Raw genomic sequence first — 19,183 nt, 5'->3', positions numbered from 1 at the left:
TTGGTGTGTTATGCTAACAGCTCTGATGGCATGGAATTGTGCTGTGTTGAAAGAGAATCCTTCCATGTAGGAGTAGTTATATTTATAGAGAGCCAATGTAATGATAGTCATACTACTGGAAGAACAGTCATGGCACTTCCAATTCTGATATGGCATTCATGGCATTTTTCTAGTCAAGCAAAACAGTACAGCTTGTGTAAGGAGGCCCATGAATAGAAATTAATGTGCTTTTACCAAGACTGATCTCATCATCAACTGAGGGATTTAATTCTTGTTTCTTGCTTCCTGTTGCTGAAGATGTTGAAGAACCCAGCACGCAGAGGCTTCTCTCTCAACCAGTTATTGTGTCTTCTAAGTTGCAAATCCCTGGCCTACCCTTGCGCTGGGAGCAGCAGAGCAAGCTCCTTCCAAGTGTAGCTGGGATCCCAGCCAGTAAAGTTTCTAAGTGGAGTACAGATGAGGTAGGTTCCCTCTTTGTCTTCTATCTTATTACCACTGTCCTTGAAGGCTGATTCAGAGTTTTAGATTATCCCCATAGATTAAGAATAATACATGAGTACTCAGAGGATTAGACTCAGCCAGTCCTAATGTAAATGATCCCCAAAATGCTCATTCCACTGCCATACAGCCCCAGAAGCAGAAGTATTAATTCATATGTGTATTGATACAGGTAAATATGTGTATATATATAAAAGCATATTCATTGGTATTGTAAAGAGAAGTGCTAAATGTACGGCCCAGCATATCGAGTGCTTATGGTCTCCACTACCAACATCTAGTCCCCACACAAACATTCTGGAGGAATGGACCCAAGTGTAGGGGTCTGCATGAAGCAAGGAGCTATTTCTGGTGCATAGTTTGGATGTGGCACACTGCTTTGGAGAGTGAGAATATAGTGCAGAGAGGAACTGTATGGATATGGTCAGGCCATAATATCTGATTTTAAGATTAGAGACTCTGTTCAGGTATGTAACAATGCTTGGACAGACAGAATCCTATCATTGCTTTACATTCACAAGTACCTGTGACTGCTCTCTGCACCTGAGGCAGTCTGATCTCATTTAATCAGAGAAAAAAAGAAGTATGACCCTATGCACTTACAGAAGAAGGTGGAACTCCTAATATGAGACTGTAAAAACAATAGCTAAAAGACTTTAATGATTGTCAGCCTTACAGACTATTTTGAGAAAACATGTGTCTTACTGAATCTTTTGTTGTATGCTTTGGTGGCAGGTCTCTGAATTTATACGAAGCTTACCAGGATGTGAAGAACATGGCAAGGTGTTTAAAGATGAGGTGCGTGAATTTTATTTCAAAAAGACAGAGACAACAAAGCTTGGTAGAAATACATATAAATTAGTAGGATGAAGTGTATGGAATCATAGAATCATCAGGGTTAGAAGATATATTTAAAATACTAGGTCTAACCCTCCAGCCCAGCACTGTCCCTCTAATCTCTAAACCTTATCAACCATCACCAGGTCCATATGCCTCTTAAACTCTTCCAGGGATAGTGACTACACCACCTCCCTGGGCAACCCATTTCAGTGCCACATTGTTTAAAGTCAGATGCAAATGTATGGAAGATTAGGTTGGTTTTCAGGTCATGAAGTAGGAAGAAAGTAAAGAAAAAAACAGTCAAGTGTCAGCCAGGTGTTTTTTCAACTTTGTTCGTGACAATTGAAATTACTTACAAACTGTGATTTACTACTGTTCTCTCTTCATCTGGTTGGGCAAGACTTATAAGCAAGTATGTTATTTTAGTTCTCCAGGATGGTAATAAGTTAAATAAAGCAGAACAGTGGTTCAAGATAACAATTTCTTAAAACTCATTGCATCTTGTCTGATCACATTTAGCTATTGATGCTCTTCCTCTTGATGTAGCCAGTTTATGAATGTGATTTAACTGAGCGGGAATTGAGAAGATCTGAAGGTTCTGAGGTTCAAAGGAGATGTACTCACTCTGTGAACATGCCAGGTGTGCATTTCTGTCATCTGAGAAGATTTTTTTTTTCAAAGTTGTCATTAGGAATGGATAGGGCTTTTAGATACATTAGGCCTTATAAACTAGGTTGTTTTTTTTTTTCTGCTCAGAGGTTTGTTATTCCTGTTAATGCTTAACTTCAAGAAGGCAGTTTGATCACAGATGTCGGAGTGTTCAGGTGCTTATCCCAGCCAGATGACCTGAATGGGCAGAGTCAGCCAGCCTTTCAAGTGAAGAATAATTTTGGTGCTTAGACTTGGGAAGGCAGCTCCTGACGAAAATGCATACAGATGGCCCTGCTAATCTCCGGCAACAGAAGTTTTCAAGCTGTGCTGTAGACTGTAATGACTATCATAGCTGCTTATCCAAGGACTGAGAGGCTGCATCTCTGGGCATTTGGCACTAGCTCAGATGTTGAGCATTTTACTATTCAAGCCTCGATCATCCCCTAGGCCACTTAGGGTGTCTCATCAATGAATTTAGAAATAAAAGTTGGCATATTGCTAATCAAGCCAGCAAGTGCCCTGGAGATGCTGAATCCTAACATTTTCATTCTCAGAGGTGTGAGAAACTATTTCCCTTCTTTAGGATTCAGCCTCTTAGGCTTTGTCAGTGACTAGTAAATTAAGTGTCCCCCACTGAGGTCAGTGAGGTCATTGAGGCATGGACTGGCTGACATCAGTAGGTAGAAGATGCTGGTTCAGACTTCTACTATGGAAATGAACCCTCAGCCTGCTTCTGTTAAGATGCTTCAGTTTTTTATTTGGGGGGCTCCAAGTTCACACACTTCGAGTTCTGAGCCCACCAAGTCTGGCTTTGTGTACAAAATGAGTAGAAAGTAATTGTTGCTTACCACGTGGTGCTGTTCTGACTGCAGTGTTCCTCAACTTAGAGTGCTGGTGTGACTTTGCAGCATATCTGAGTCAGAAGACTTGTTTCCTAGCCCTACAGAAATTTAGTCTGTTTTTATCTCAGGTTAGTATCTTTAAGGCTAAACAGTGCTCCTGTCTAACCACAGTTGCATTTTATGTATAGCTATCCAGCTTACACTGAAAGTTTACCTATAGATACCTAAGTGATCCAAAGGTTACATGGGAAATGTTGGCCCCATTGAAGCCCCTAAAGTGAGGACCCTGGGGGCTCTTCCTGATGGGATTTAGCACCCCTGCTTCGAGAGTGATTTGCTTACAGGAGAATGTTCATTTGTAATGTTTAGCAAAATATCAACAACACAAAGAAAAAATATTCAGTATTTTGAAATGTTCTGTTATGATTGTGTCAAAGAGGCAGTTTTATTAGCCTGGCCCTTATTTTCATCCAGGATCAAATTCATTTCAGTTTGCTATTTAGTGAGCAAAGAAGTGGTGGCCTGAAGGGGATTCCAGCTCTGTAGCTGGGAGTGAGATCCAGAAGCTTCTCCTATGGCTGCTTGCATAAAAGGAATAGCTAAGATGTTTAAAAGTATTGCTGTGCTTCAGTATAGTTGAATTATACTTAATTTATCCACTTTACTTTTTAATAGGTTTTATATTGTCAGTATGAAAATGAGAACTGTTTAGCTAAAAATTAGCCAGATGGTTGTTTTAGAGCATAAAGAAGATCATCCTGTTCTCTTAGACTAGCTGATTTGTCTAAAGGTTGAAATCAAAGCTCTCTTGAAAGCATTTGAAAGTGCTTGTATTCAGCCAAGTTACTGGGACTTTTCATGTTTTCTGAAACTTTTATACTTCTGCACTGTCAGACCTCTTAATAGCTTTGTGTGTTTTTCTTTTAAAGCAAATTGATGGAGAAGCATTCCTGCTAATGACCCAATCAGACATAGTCAAAATAATGAGCATTAAACTGGGACCAGCCCTAAAAATCTTTAATTCCATTCTGATGTTCAAAGCTGCAGAGAAAAACTCGCACAATGAACTTTGAAGATATGGAAAATGTGCACGAACCAGCTTTCTCCACTGGAGCTCATGTTTTATTCAAAGCACAAAGACTCACTGGAAGTGTTGAGTAAGGACTCTCAGAAAGGAAGAAACTTAGGTTCAGCACTGGTGGACTATTTATATTCTCCTGGAGCCAGTACACATCTGAATCCTTCTGGGAAGTGTTCAAGCTTTTGGGAAGGTACTGTGTAACAACCGAGTCAGCTGGTCTTATTTACCAAACTAATGGCGCTAATTCTCCATGGATGGTTAGGATCCCTAACTCTCTCTGGACATCAAGAAAACCTTCATTAATTATTTATGCTGTATTATATAAGGGAACGTTAATATTTTCTAAGGATTCTTGAATCGTACTTCATGTACCCATTTTACTTTTTGGAAGATTTTACTTCATTTTATCAAAATAAAAACTGATCAGCCAAAAAATTAGGCTACAGGTAGCCAGATGAGACTGTTATGGCTAATGTGTATTTGTGCCATAGTTTGAAAATGAAACACTTAATGTTACATATGTGACACTTTATGCTACAGCATATTACTTTACAGATAATAAAACTGTCTGTTTGCTTGTAACAAAACAAACCTTGTTGGGGTTGAAATTATAATGCTTTTTTGATAACTGAATGTTTTTACTTTTGCACGATTACAAAAATGTTACGTGAGTTTTGCCACCAGCATCTTTAATGTATTTTATCAAAAGACCAGTATAGAGAAGGCTGCAACTGAAAAATAAAGTTTGACTTCATAGAAGATTTTTGTTTATGCTGCACAATAGACTCCCAGCCATTTACATGGAGTCTGCTACAGTTTTTCAGAACGTGGAAGAAAATAGGGGTATTTTGAGGCAAGGAAATTAGCAGAAAAGAAATTACATTCAATCATGTCTGCACTTCCCAGTCTTCAGCATAGTTACCACAACAATGGAGAAAAACTGTGCTCAAGCAAGGACTGCTACCCTGGTTTCAGATTCAACAGAGGTTTGTTTTCCCAGGGGTGGGAGAATTATTTTTCTCACCACTTTCTAGGTGGAAACTCTGATTTGTAAATGAATAAGGCATATGGGGAAAGGCAAAGCACAGGGGAAAGGATACTTACATGCTTGTGGTGCACCGGCACATGCTAGGTGTAAAATACATGCAATTCACAAGGTCATTAGCAGGCGGCAGATGCCACCAGCAGGTACTGAGGTGAGGCGACCTCCTTTCTGGGAGGGTTATTAGAGGGGAAGTCGCTGCACGGGGTATATATACACGCAAGATGTAGACCAGATGCACTTTATATGGGAGAAAGCCTAGCTACCTGTGTACTGAGGATTGCTCCAGAATGTTACTTTGCAAGAAGAGAGAGAAGAGTTGGATCAGGTTTTTTGGCAGCCCTCTGTTTAGTGCTGCAGTGGGCAGCTGCTCAGCTGTACAGCTGCGAACAAGCAGAACATTCCCATTGCACAGAGCTTGGAGAATGTTACATCTTCACACAGATTTTGCTAGGCTTTTCTTTGGCTGGAGTTCTTAAGTTTTCACTCTCTGTGTCCCTTCCAGATCATGTAGGTGACTGGTACCTGCCATAATACGAGGTGAAACAGGGTCAGTATTAAGTAAGTTGCATTGCTCTGTTAATTTCCTCCCATAGCATTACATAAATAATATTTTTACATTTTGTTCAATATGTGTACGTTCAAATTGCACTCTTATTGTACTACAATACAAATAAAACCTGAACTGGAGCCTCTGTTACCTTTGTGTGTGCCCAGGACTCCCAAATGAACCCAGCTGGTCCTGATGGATGTGGTGTGGAGTGATTCCTCACTGTAGCTCAGTGCAGCCAGGAGTTTTAAAAGAGCAACTGATCTATGGCTTGTGCCCTCTCCCTCAGCACTTACTCCCAAAGCTCACATCCTCCTGGCCATTTACAGTCAGAATGCCATTTATAGCTCTGGACTTTGTCACCAGCAGCAACTGAAGTTGCACAGGTAGATAAGTGAAAAGCCAAATTCTTCTGTTTTCTTTCATTCTCTCCTTCCATGTAGTTTACTTTCCTTTACCCCGTGTCTGTCCTGTGTGCCAGGTCTACAGCCTGCAGTGATAACCAACAAAGAGATTTGCAGCTCAACAGAGATTACCTGGGGATGATAACACCTCTCTGAATTTTTATATACAACTACTTACAAACTACTGTGGTTTAAGAAGTGGATTTAAATTAATACTGTTTACAAGATGTAGAATAAACTGCACTTGAACCCAATATTTTACTCATGCAGCTATCACGTACAAGGAGGACATACATAATCCTTACTTTTGTATCCCATGTGATGAGGTAGCCGAGTGTAGCCACCTCTGTTACAAAAAGTACAGTCAACAAATTCACTTGGATTCTAAAACCACTCATCAGACCTACTGAATCTCTGAAATGGCATTGGTTTTTTGTTTTGTATCTGTGGTAGCCCAGCCCTCACTGATAAAGGTTCCCTGCATTCCATGGGAACCATGTGAAGCCTATAGCAGGATAATTTGGCCATCAAATGCAGCCATCCCTCCTCATCCTGAAGAATCTCCCACTGTAATCAACACCTTGGAGTCACCCCTGCCAAACTTAACCAGCCAGAATTTAACCAGTCACACTACCCAAAATTTAACAAAGCTTCTGTGATCTTCCAGGCTGTGTGTTTGAGAGTTTAAAGAATTATCATGACCACAGGTGCTACTTTGCCTATGCTGATAGTTTTGGAACTGGTGGGAGATTGGTCTCTAATAGAAAACAGTGTTTTAATAAAAAGCCAGTTTTTATTTCTAATTAATGCAATGGGTCCTGGCTGGTGTTCTTATCACCAGGCACTTGTCCAAAGCTGTGCACTGCCAGATAGTATCCCCTGGGATTTTCAGACAGGATTTAGGAATAGAGTGTTGGGAAAGAGAGAAAGCTGTGGAAGAAGAGAGGAGAGGGCTTCTACTCTGTGTGGGTGGACAGAGTCACCATGTGGAGAAAGCTGATTTTTTCCAGGGAAGAAATTCGGAAAGAAAATGAGGCATTCGCTCTTCAGCACCAAAGCTGTGGTTACCAATGTACATGGCAGCATCCCAGATAAGTAATTCTTGCTACTTTGAGAGCTCATGTTAGGATCCCTGCTTAGTAAATTCAAGATTAATGTTAAAACAGAATGTTTCATGCAAGAAGAAAACAGTAAAAAGTCATCATCCTGCAAACCGAAAATCAGGCCCACCATTTTAAACCACAAAAATTATTATATTTGGCTCTCAGCAATCATAATATTATGAAATAATGGTAATAAGTAAATGTTTAATTTGTGCCATTTCAAAATATTAACTATTACCATCTAAAGCAGTGAAATGCTTATATTGACTCATGATGTTTTTTAGTTCTTACAATCAAAATATCTGAATTTTTCAAATGCTCCATACAGAAAAATAATACATAACACATGAAGTAATCTAGAAAATTTTATTATCTCTAGACTGCTCTAAAATCTACATTTAAAATAATGAAACTGCTTGAGTTTTAATTTTTTTTAGAAGTAGCCAGTACAAGAAAAAATGGAGGGCATTACTAAACATAACTTTTAAATATACATACACTTTCACTAGAAAGAATGGCACAAAGGGATATATTTTGATAAAATATCAAATACTTCTGAGAGGAGTGCTGGGTGCACCATTAGATACTGGACTCTTGGGTTCCTCCAGCCCTGTCTTTAACAGGGTGGGCAGGGATGCTGGGTTCCTCACCTCAAAGACCAGGGACTCCAGGAAGTTCAGTGTCCTGTGGATTCTCTTTGGGCATGGGATATCAAACACATGGAATGCAGCCACCAGTGCCGCCAGAGCCATGTTGCAGTCATTGAGCTGGGCTAACTCTTCCCTTTCTATGTACAGGGCAAACTCACAGGAATTCATGTTGAAGGGATTTTTCACTTCCAACACAGGTGTCACTGCCTTTACCTAAATTTAAAAAAGGGTATTTCAAATGATGCCACAACATTGCTACAATGAACAGATCAGAGAATGAAGTAAGCCTGATAACGCTGCTTTGAAGTTTGGTAGTATTTCTGTGAGTATTTCTACTCAAAAGGTAGGCTAATGTCACCTCTCCCAGAACTAAGCTGAGCCACCAAAAGGCCAGGTGATGTGCAGTTTATGAAAGGAAGAGATAACCAAGGCTGCTTGTTGGCTGTCTCCTACCTCCTCATTCACTGCAGCAAACAGACTGGAGTCATCTCCAAAGACCTCTGGCAGGAGTAAACATGCAGCAGTCATTTTCATATCTGTCAAAGGCAAGGATTTCTACTAAATTACAAAGGAAAACTTTCTGGCACTGTAATATCATCCTTGAAAAACAGACTCCAGCCTAAATAATAGTTAGCAGCTCACTAGTGGAGCTATTGTTCCATCCACTTTGAAGAGTAGTTTGTACCACAGTCAATATTTAAGCAACTCAGCTGGTAATGAACATTTGTGTCAAATAATTCATGGGACTCTGCTACTCAATATTACAATTCAATTTTCCTCACAGTAAGTAAGTTGGCCTTTGAGTTGCTTTTAGTTGAGTTTGTGAGCTGAGTAGTCTTCCTGCTCTCACTGCCCTTCCCCAAACTCCTCTCTCCCCAGTAATTTGGAAGTCTGGGGAGTCCTGTTTCCAGGACTCTGCTTTGCAGGCTGTGGTACCAGCTGGTGCTGCAAAACCTTCTGGCACCTGGTACCTGCTATCCCTCTGGCTCAGCTGTTATTTATAGAACTTCTTTTATGCAGGTGTCATGTGCTTCACTGAACTTACCTTGCCATGCATTTATTGTCTAGGTGCCAGGCCAAGTTGTTTGTGAGAGAAAAACAGAAAAGTAAAGGCCTTGGGATTTTACTAAGGTATGAGTCAAAATCTCTGTGGACATGCTGCATAAGAAAAGGGGAAATTACTTACTATATCCATAGATTTCCTTGGCCAAAGCTATGAAAAGAAAGTCCATAAAGGCTTTCTGGATTAGACTACTCATTGAAGAATTTTCATCTATCATGAGTACTGTTGTTTTTAATCTTAGCGAAGGAAATCCCCAGAATTTTAATACACTTCTTGCTTCTTTCAAAGATGACCTGGCAATAAATGGAGAGGAACTGCTATAGGACACGCATGTGTTCATATGGTGTGACCTTCAATTTATACCCTGGCATTATGCCTTTTGGACAGAAAGTGAGTCTAAGGAGGACTTCTCAGAGAGCACAGGCACAGGCAGCAGCAGCTGGGGAAGAATGGCAATTCTGAGCGACTGCTTGAAAAGTTTTGTCCCTGCAGGACCACACTCCCCAGACTTCCCAGACTGAAAGAAGCTGTCAGCAGGTGTTTGCTCCCCACAGCCAGGGTACTTGGACCTCACCAGAGGTACCAGGCTGTGTGCCCTTTTTCCTGCAGTGTGTCTCTGCAGAGATGAGGTACCTGAAATGGTTAGTGAGAACTACTTTAATTTTACTGGAGTAAAGATTATAACCATAGAAACTTGACTTGTAACGGAAAGTGTGTCTTTTTTTTATGAGGCTATTGCTAAAGCAGAAAATTAGTTTTCTGTGGGTATTTTTAGAAAATAATAAGCACTCATATCTAGAAATACATACTTCTGCTCATCTAGCAATACTTATTTTAAGGTAATTACTTACGTTATCAGACCTGCCGTCTTTTATTCAGTGAAAAAAAAAGTTTCAATACTTGACTGACTTAATTTTCCTACTAATTTAGTCGCTTTTATTCTCAATGCTTCACCATCACTCTGTATTTTTAAAGAAACCATAACATTTTTGAAATGTGTGTGCAGTACAATTGAAAGTAGTCTAGTTCCATAAGTAAGAACAATTAGCTACAACAAAATTCTGATATTCAGAGCATAGGAGATTTATACTGACATTTCAGAATGTCTTCCTCTGTGTGATGCTTCAGATTTTCTTGCAGCATAATGTTAATTGGATTATTCTTCACCACATACAAGGACAATATGTTTTCTGAATAAATCTCCAAAATCTCAACCGTTTTCTTATAAATGTCCATGTGTGTGAGAAGCTGGAACTCCCTAAAAAGCTAAAAGAAAAACAAGTATTTGGTATTGCAAACCTCAAAACCAAAACTGTAAATAATGCATGCACTTTGAAGACAGGATAAAACTAGCTCAGTTAAATAAGATTATAAACTTGAGAGGGTGATATAATTTTTTTTTCAAAGCAGGGAAGGAATACATCAAGTAAACAGTGACACTGGTGGTACGTGTGGCACATTTAACTCAGAGTTGAGCTAATGAACCTTTTAAAATGGGATTAGCTTCATTATGAGTTAGATTAAAGAGAACATTGCTGATGGATACTTCAGTGCAACTATCCTGTGAAATACATGCCTACAGATGTATCACATCTGTAACACAGGATTCAATGTCATTATTAAAAACAGCTCTGTTACCTGATAAGGGCATCTTAAGAAAGGAAATAGTCTAAGAATATCTTTTAAAGGTGCCTTATCACTGATCATCTTTCTCCGTATTTCTATTGTTGCATTCATTCTGTTATCCACTTCTTCCCAGTTCCTCTGAGTCTTCATATATTCTCGATTGAGCCACTTAATATGTAAATCCATTGTACTGTCTTTAAGATGAACAGGTTCTTCCTATGAAGGAATTAAGGACAGCATTGTAACAAATCAGCGTGTTTTTCTGATTATTTAGCTTTTTTAGCTCGTGTTATTTGATGTGACCTTTGTGATAGGAGCATAGCTGAGCTCAGAAGAAAGGGTAGTGTGGTTTCAATTCCAGCTCTCTGAACTCACCCTGGTATTCTAAGTTAGACTAAGGTCTATTTTCATATAAAACTATACCTGTCAGCCAAGTCCCCCAAGCCCAAATTGCTTATTTGAGACTATTCATGAAATTTCAGTTCCTGTTTCTGGTTTATTGGAAATGAGTAGTCAGTTCTAACAACAGCTCAGTATTTAGCAATATTAACCTGTATTATCAAGAGAATTTTAGTATTTTCCTCTTAACCATACAGGTCCTAAAAGCAGGACAACTAACTTTCCCATTTATGCAGCTGGAATTTTTACTCCCAAGGAGACCAGCTGAACTAAAAAACCTCTTATGAAAACAATTATTTGAGCAGTTTGACTATTAGTACATTTTTGTACATGAGGATAGTTAACAACCTTCCTCAAAATTATCATTATTGTCCCTGATGTAATTCCAAAGCCAGTAATTACTAAGAGGAGGGTGGCTACCCAAAGCAATACACCAACTGGAGTAGCCTGAGTGTGTGTAGCTTATCCATCAGTGGACACAATGAGTTTGCTCACTGAAACAAGCTGAGGGACATAGAGATGCTCAGTTGGTACAGTTACCATCCTCAGGCTGCGTTGCCACTGGCTCTTCCTATCTGTATTGTCACTGATGCAGCTGTGACTACACATGTGGGTGGCCTGTGGGTCAATGCCAGAGGGACTTGAGACACTTCAAAATACTCCCAGAACACTTCTGACATAGAGGTGTGAAACGCACAATGTCCCAAACCACTTTGCAGTGCTCTGCATGTGCAATTAAACTTTCCATTTTAATTAACATCCTTCTTTAAAATCATGCATAGTCCGAGAATGGTTGCACAGAGTACACAGTGAAAAACCTGCCTCTCTCCTAGTATATATCCATAGATACCAATAGCATTACAGAAGAAAATAAGTTCTGCATGCAGGACGGTTAGCTAATATGACTCCCTGGCCCTTGCTAGGGTTCTGTGTTACCACAGTCTGTGCTCTTTCTAATAGGAGATTTCAGTCTTCATTGTGTTACAGCTGTAGTGTTGTATGAGTTTGCCCAAGCTGGGCAACTCCCTGAGGGCTCCCCTGGCAGGGGAGACCCTCCTGGAGCAGTTCTGTGTCAGGAATGAGAGACGCATTGGACTTCTTCAGTCTTGAGCTTCTGTTTATTGTTATCTTATCAAAACTTCAGCACACAGTCTGCATTAGACTCTGTGCAGGAAAAACAGCACAAAAATGGCCAACAATCTCTTGTTACAAGGACTTTTAAGTCTAATCAAAAACTAAGCTACCCAATTAAGAAGTGACACCTAAATTATTTTCCTGTCTAACCCAATAGCTGACCCCTAAAGACCCTCAATGCAGATTTTTCTACCCAATTACAAGATACCACCTAAACCCAAAAAGAAAGAAAAAGAAGAGAACTCAACACCTTACATCCTCCATCCTGAACCCATCTATAACATACTAAAAATCCTAAAACCTAAATTTCTCCCCCATGTGACATACTATGCTGCTCTCTACAATCTCTACAATCTATTTCACACTTTTGTGGTTTCTAGTTTACCTTGAGGCTTTAGAAGTTTTCTCCATGAATGAGGGTCAAAGTCAGTGCTCCCCTGGGGGTCAGGACACCCCAGAGCAGACAGAGAAATATTTCCAGTGCCCTGGGTTTTCAGAGTGTTGTGACCAGCTTGCGTAGGCGTTCCTGGCCTCTTCCTCAGAGGACAGGAGCAGAGGTGTGGAGACACCCTAGTAGAACACCCTCCCCTACCTGACTGGGAGAGGTGCTAGGTAAAAATATAAATTACTTCACTACACTGGGTTTTGTGGACTCCCAAACTTTATATTTAATAGCCTTCATTCTTTACAGTTATACAGCCTTCAGTAGATTTCTTTTCTCCTTAAATTACTTCTCCCAGTCACTTTTCCAACTCTCATAAAATCATACCTTCCACAAAATCCTGCCTTAGATGTGGCAGGTTAACTATACGCTGTCAGAGGAAATGCATTTATTTGTTTTTCTTCTGCTACCTCTGCTTCCTAATTATCATACTGCATTCAAAACCTATTCACCATCTCCATGCCACTATAGTTTTACAGATGTGTCATATTCTGTCCTCAGACACCTCTTTTCCAGTGCCAAGATTGTCCTAAGCTATTTAATCATTCCACAAATGAAAGCTTGTCCATACTTTCAATTATCCTTGTTACTGTCTTTGCAAGTTTTCTAATTTCAGTGTAATCTTCATGAAATAGGTGCAGTATAACTTAAAGTACTTGTTGAGATATACTGGAACGTCACAGGGGCATACAGTGGAATAATGCATTGCCTTTTGTTCCTTTCTTAAATTATTCTGTGAAATCAACTTTTTTTTTTTGACTGCTGCTTAGCATTGTGCCAGATATTTTTTAGCCTAGTATAAAAATAGCATTTGTGAATGGTACTAATAAGCTCAGAGCCCATCACCATATGTGTTGTTAGGACTGGGTTTTTTCCTTGTGCCTTATTTTCCATCTATCAGAACTGAATTTTATCTGCTGGATTTTTTTCCCCTGGAATGGGGTCCTCTTGCAATTCTTTGGTCTTTAGTATCCTTGGCAGCATCATAAAATGTAATCTGCCAACTAGTCTACTTTTTCCATGCAATTTAGAAATATACTGAACTGCTTAAACTAAGCATTCACAATCTTTTCCACTGTAAACCCCAACCATTTCTGCATAGCCTTGTTTGTTCTAATTTTTAATTGTTTATCCATTCAAGGACCTTCCTGTTTATCCCCTCAGATTATATCCTCTAAGAGCCTTTGAAAGGCATGTGCTAAAATCTCTTCTGAATTTAAAGTAAACTATAACAGCTAGTTGCCTGTGTCCTCAGACAATACTTGCTGAATACTTCAATGAACTAATGAATTTGTGAAGAATTAGGTCTGTTTACTGAAACTTTGTTGATTCCATCCTAATGTGTTAAACTCTTGGGTCTGCATTACAGTTCTTGCCAACTTGGCCAGTGAAGACAGAAGGTTTCTTGGTCCATATGTTCTCTAGCTATCTCCTGAAACTCTAAAAACTGGCATCCAATTAGTTACCTCCAATTATCTAGTATGAGAAAAATTGTACATCACAATTTAAAAATTGCCTGTTTTATCCTTGGACACCACTGAAAATTTTGTGCAAGTACATGATTCTGGAAATGTGTCACTGCTCATTTTAGTGAATTATTCTGTCCCCTTTACTGACATGCCAGTCTTGAAACAGATGCCCTGATACTGGCCATGAAGAATGGTCCCAGTAATGTCATCATCTGGACTCACCTACTGAGAGTCCTTGCAAAATCTCTCTAGTTTTTCTGGTATGGCTTTATATTCTGCCAGCCATCCTCTACCTAGGGAGTGCATCTTGAGCACTCCTGTCTCTTAGCAGCATCAGGCTTCCTGCTCACCCTGGATGAGAAAGCCTTTGCAACCAGTGCAGAAGAGACAGAAAGCCACAAAAAAGAATTCTGTGCAAATGTCCATCAGATCACTCAAAGTCATCAGAGTTTTGTTTTGCTGCTGGTGTGTCATCTCTGCAAACTTCCTGCATCAGCCTTTGATGGTTTCTGGTATGAAATTTTTATTGGCTACTACTATGAGTACCATCCTAGTATTCACATATTCCCAAATGGGCCATTCAGCTATTCCTTAACCTGCTAACTTGCCCTTGGACAGGCTGTCCCTTGCTTCACTGTGATAAGTGCACAGAACCAACGGATGACCCATTCTTGTCAGTCTCAAGATATCCATGCTTTCTCACACACAAAAACTTGAGCAGGTGTTAGGGTTTTTAAAATCATATTTATGGTTTTATGCTGTGCAAGAGCTAGCTTGAAGTCTCTGACTCCAAACAGCTCTTTCCCTTCTGGATTCTCCTGTGGGTCTGCCTTCAGGCCTCCTGCCCATAAAGCAGGAACTTCTTCAGCCAGCTGGTGTGGAATATGTTGGCTCATTCCCTGAGGACCTGTCACCTTCAGTGTTTCACTTGCAGAGACAAGAAAGCAAAACAACTCGACCCAGTGTGCTGAAACCACAGACTGACTAACTGGGCTGCTTAGAAACAAACATCAAGTTGTGACCTTTATGCCAGCTTCTTTCCAGCCCCCTTGTCAAGGCTGGAGAAAACCTAAATTTCAAGCATCAAATCACTGCTTGATTTGATGGACTTTCCCTGTGGTCAGCTCTGTCTTTGAGAGTTAGTTTAGCTGATGATATTATTAATTAGCTAAAGGAGACCATTTCATATTTTCATCAGTAGCAATGGCAAGCTACCAACAGAAATATGGCAGTAGTATAAGGAAGAATTGCTGTAATAGCTATTTATTAGGGGGGGAAAATAGCAATGGAAGGCCAAACTTTGTAGTGTAAATCATCTGTCACCTGGGAGTAATACAAGCAGAAGTCAGTGTTAGAATTGGTTGCCTTGCCTTGAAGCAATCACTATCTGTAATCTTCCCAACTTCTTTGATTGTGAATAAGTTGGCTTTTAAGGTAAGCAGAAAGGTGAGAGGTGGCTTTCTTTTGGTGGAAATAAGTTGTCTCAGCGGGCAGGAATCTAGGTTTGGGAAGCTGGTTACTGAACTCATTTATCAGCCCACCACTTGCTTATTTAGGGAGGACTCTAGATCCTCTCCATTTCAACCATCATAGTGAAAACGCCAGTTATAGCACAGCAATATTCCAGTAAAATTTGACCATAAGTTTAAAGCTCAGTTATTTTGATAATGTGCAAAACCAGCCCTATCTAGACCAAAGCTGGGATGTCTTGTCTCAATATCTGAAGAAGCCACAGCTAACAGTTCAGCATGTATACCAGACAGAACTAAAAAAAAAAAAAATAGCCTCATTAAAAGAGGAATCTTTACCTCTTGAGGTCACCCAAACCCTCTGGCCAGATTTTCAGTTGTGTCACCAGTAACATCCATTTTAGTTGCAACAATAAGAATGTTAATTGGTGATATTTAATTATTTTTGTGTACAGAACTTTGTCTTGTTTAGCAATGTACATGCCTAGTTTACAATGTAAAGGGTTTCCTTTCTTTAAAAAAAAAATATTAAAAAAAATATTTCTGGAACAAAAATTTATCTCAGTGTCTTTAAATAAGAAGCTGCCTTATCATCACAAGCTTACGGGAAGTGCAGCAGAACAGAAAAAAGGCAAAAGGATGTGGAAAGGAATTTAATGAGGCAAGCAGAGGATACCCAGTACCTGTCAGAGTAATCTAACCCTAGCCTGCAGGATGGTCCTGCCAAGGCTCCTACTCATGCTGTTGGATTCATACTCAAAGGGTGACAGCAGTAGAGAGCCCATCCCTTAGCTCCCATGCCAGCAAACAGTCTTGACTTCTTGGCATCTCAGGTATCTGTGACTGAAGACTCCAAGTCTGGGAGGCACACAGGTTGTAGGGCTCTTTGCCTAAACTCCAGATGCCTTTTGACTGTGACTCCCCACCGGCTATCACGGTTCTACTTGGAACCATATACAAGCAGATTGTGTTAAGATGCTCACATTAAAGCAAGAAAACATGCAAACAAAAAACCACTAGACTCCGAATTCCTAATTCCTCCCATCTCCTGAAGCAAGAGGACAGTAATTTGATTGGAGGCAGATTTCCAAATAAAAGCCCAATTCCTAAATGTCTTTCTGATGGATCTTGATTCTTCCCAAGATTGTATTAGCACCTTCTTGTAAAAACGCCCCAGCTAGCAGGGGGCACTTTTATGAAACAGTGTCACAGCCAAGGCAGTGAAACTGCAACATCAGTTTGCGAGGAGGGAGGGAGCAATTCTCATGCATGATGTGATCTCCAAGGTCTAAGCTTTCAGTTATTGTTGAAAGCCAGCATCATAAATCGTAAAGGACATGAATGGTAACACCAAACATGTCTGCCTAACCAAAGAGTGATGAAAGTGCCTCTGGTGTGTACAGCAGACAACTCATTGCTCTTTACATGGGTTTAGACCAATTCCTGAATGGTAAATGCAGCCTAATTGTTGCTAAGGTTAAATAGAGATCTCTTTCTTGAAGAATGCCAACAGGACCTATTGGCTCCTCAGTTTGAGAGAGTGAATTCAAACAGGAGAAGAGGAATTAGAGGTATATATGAGGACACTACTGCATGCTGTCAGTCTGCTCACTGCCAACCAGTGATCCTGGTTCCTCACCTGGGATGCTCTGGGAGTATTTCTTTGAGGCAACTCCTTTGGATGGAGACTAATCTGCTTGCTGGAAAGCAATGTAAAAAACATGTGATGGTAATGAGAACCATCTCCTGAACAGTGGTGCTGTGCACATAGGTCAGTGGCGTCAACACTGAATGGGAAGTCCTTTATCACCATACATTAGGACTGGGATGTAGTAGCTGATGGGTAGTATTGTTGGAACAGCCTCCATCTTTCATTATTATTGCTTTTGTCAATAGAGCAGTTGTTAATAATATTTCCTTTGAAAAACACATTTCAAATTTTCCTTGCTAGATGCCAATGCATATTCCAAGTCACGTTATTGCTAAGAGCATTGATGGTTGCTGGGTCTACCTACATTAGTTAGCATCAACACTCAAGGTACTTACACAAGAAAGTCTGACAGTAGTTAGGATTCTTGTTTGGAATAATCTTTTCCATTAATTGGCTCTTATAACTTCTTCAGGGTGAGAAACAGCTTTCACAGTTACTTAAGTAAGCATAATCTCTGTGTCTTGATGTTTGGGTCTTGCGATTTTGAAACACATACATACACAAGGCATCATAAAAGCACAATGTATAGAACAGTTTTTTGCTACTACTGTTGTAAGGGACAGCCCCTTTTTTTTTGTGGCGACAATCAGGATCATTGGAATGACATTTACTATGATGAATATTGGGCTGTTTTATATCAGGAGGAGGGATCAAAACACTCATGGACAATTAGAAAGTGATGGTCTGCTCAAAAAAAAACCCCAAACACTGGAGACTGATCTGGAACAAGCATGAATCAAAGAAGGCAGGCTTAAACTGGGCACTGCTCAAGGTCCATCTTCTCATCCTGGATGAGTGGTAGAGGATTGAGAAGACATCAAAACCATGCCTCACCTCTCATATCCAGACACTGCACACAAAGGTGAAACAGCATGGACAGGCTGCTTTCAAGCACAATGAGCGTGTAACCATCAGCAGGTTCCACACTGACTTGTAGTACAATGAGATGTTTAATTAAGGCAGGCTTTGCTTTAATTACACATAATTGCTCTTTTGAGCCAGGCAGGCAACTTCAGAGCTAGATTTACATGCCAGTGCTAGCCAAAAATCTTTCAAGTCACCTAAGTCAGTCTATTTCTGACCACAAAAACTGCTTTCTGATTTTGTAAGCTGCATAAGCAAAATGACAAAAATCTGTTTTCCTCTACCAAGGGACAACCTGTGCTTGACAACTCACAGAACAATGAAGACACTGACTGACACAAATAAGAAGGTGAAGTGCAAAATGTATGACGGGGATTTGCATTTAAAGCTTTTGCTTTGATTTAAAAGCATTTTAAAATATTAACTAAGCAACACTACACACTCAAAGTTTGATATATGCACATTGAAGTTTTAGTGGAAAAATCACATTACAACAGTCTGGTACAGCCATTGATGATTATTTATATATACATGCTCACATTCCAGCTGTGCAAACATTCAAATGCTTAATTTGGAGACCATTAATCTTAGAGGGAGAGGTGCTATCACCCCTGTTTCATTTGTGCATGGCATTCTCAGTATAGATGGTATCTAATGCTGTACCTGCCAATAGTGCCACAAGATTGAGCCAAGAGAATTTCTGCATCTCATACACAAGCTGTTCATCCTCTGAGAACTTTACAGACATTGTTTTCTTTTTCCCTTGCTGTTGCCTTATTTTTCTCATTCCTCCCTTTTTCTCCAGCCATCATTTTCCAAATCCTCTTCTTTCTAGAGCCCTTGGAATCTTGTTTCAAGTTTCTGACTCCTGCAGTGGCATAAGACCATTGACAAACATGATGTTAGTTATCATCTCAAAGAAAGGCATATATCCCTAGGAAATGTCTACCTTGCCTGATTTACCTATTCTGAGCTAAAAGAGACTCCATCTTACAGGGTAGACTTCACTCAGTCCTGATTCCTCCTTTCATCAGAAACTACAATTTCCAGATAAAACCAACAGGATAAATTTCACCATTCTTGTACTGCATGATACCACCAAAGCAAGCACAAATTGTGCTCTTCCTGGGCCAGGGGTCTTCTCTGCTTTTCATTTAGTTCTCTTGGCACAGAATTTACACATTCACCAGTTTCAAAATTCATGCTTATCTTCCCTGTACAGGAATATCAGTACACGTCCAACTTTGTGAGTTAAAAGTTTCTGCAGAATCCTTCCACTTCTCCCAGTCAAAGTACTCATCAAAGCATTTCTTTCTCTATCCCATTGACACAGAAAGAAGATGGT

At 39.9% G+C, this 19,183-nt stretch overlaps 2 protein-coding genes across 5 annotated transcripts in view; one reads left to right on the top strand and one right to left on the bottom strand.

Annotated features, from left to right (window-relative positions):
- Nucleotides 1–5,644, top strand: part of L3MBTL3 (L3MBTL histone methyl-lysine binding protein 3) — a 77,843-nt gene extending 72,199 nt beyond the window's left edge. For all 4 annotated transcript variants that reach the window (XM_021540729.3, XM_021540728.3, XM_021540732.3 and 1 more), the window contains exons 20-22: nucleotides 298–461; nucleotides 1,234–1,296; nucleotides 3,761–5,644. In XM_021540729.3, the coding sequence (XP_021396404.2) occupies nucleotides 298–461; nucleotides 1,234–1,296; nucleotides 3,761–3,904 (371 nt within the window). In that variant the 3' untranslated portion in view covers nucleotides 3,905–5,644. The remainder of the gene's footprint in view (nucleotides 1–297; nucleotides 462–1,233; nucleotides 1,297–3,760) is intronic.
- Nucleotides 5,645–7,556: 1,912 nt separating this feature from the next.
- Nucleotides 7,557–19,183, bottom strand: part of SAMD3 (sterile alpha motif domain containing 3) — a 35,962-nt gene continuing 24,335 nt past the window's right edge. Inside the window, exons 7-10 of the mRNA XM_077781759.1 lie at nucleotides 10,363–10,566; nucleotides 9,819–9,990; nucleotides 8,115–8,197; nucleotides 7,557–7,874 (exon numbers count right to left, since the gene is read on the bottom strand). Coding sequence (XP_077637885.1) covers nucleotides 7,557–7,874; nucleotides 8,115–8,197; nucleotides 9,819–9,990; nucleotides 10,363–10,566 — 777 coding nt within the window. The remainder of the gene's footprint in view (nucleotides 7,875–8,114; nucleotides 8,198–9,818; nucleotides 9,991–10,362; nucleotides 10,567–19,183) is intronic.

Source organism: Lonchura striata, chromosome 3, assembly GCF_046129695.1.
Source record: "Lonchura striata isolate bLonStr1 chromosome 3, bLonStr1.mat, whole genome shotgun sequence".
Classification (NCBI taxonomy): Eukaryota; Metazoa; Chordata; class Aves; order Passeriformes; family Estrildidae; genus Lonchura; species Lonchura striata.
The sequence above is the reverse complement of the archived record's forward strand: the minus strand, read 5'-3'. Positions and strand labels throughout refer to the sequence as shown.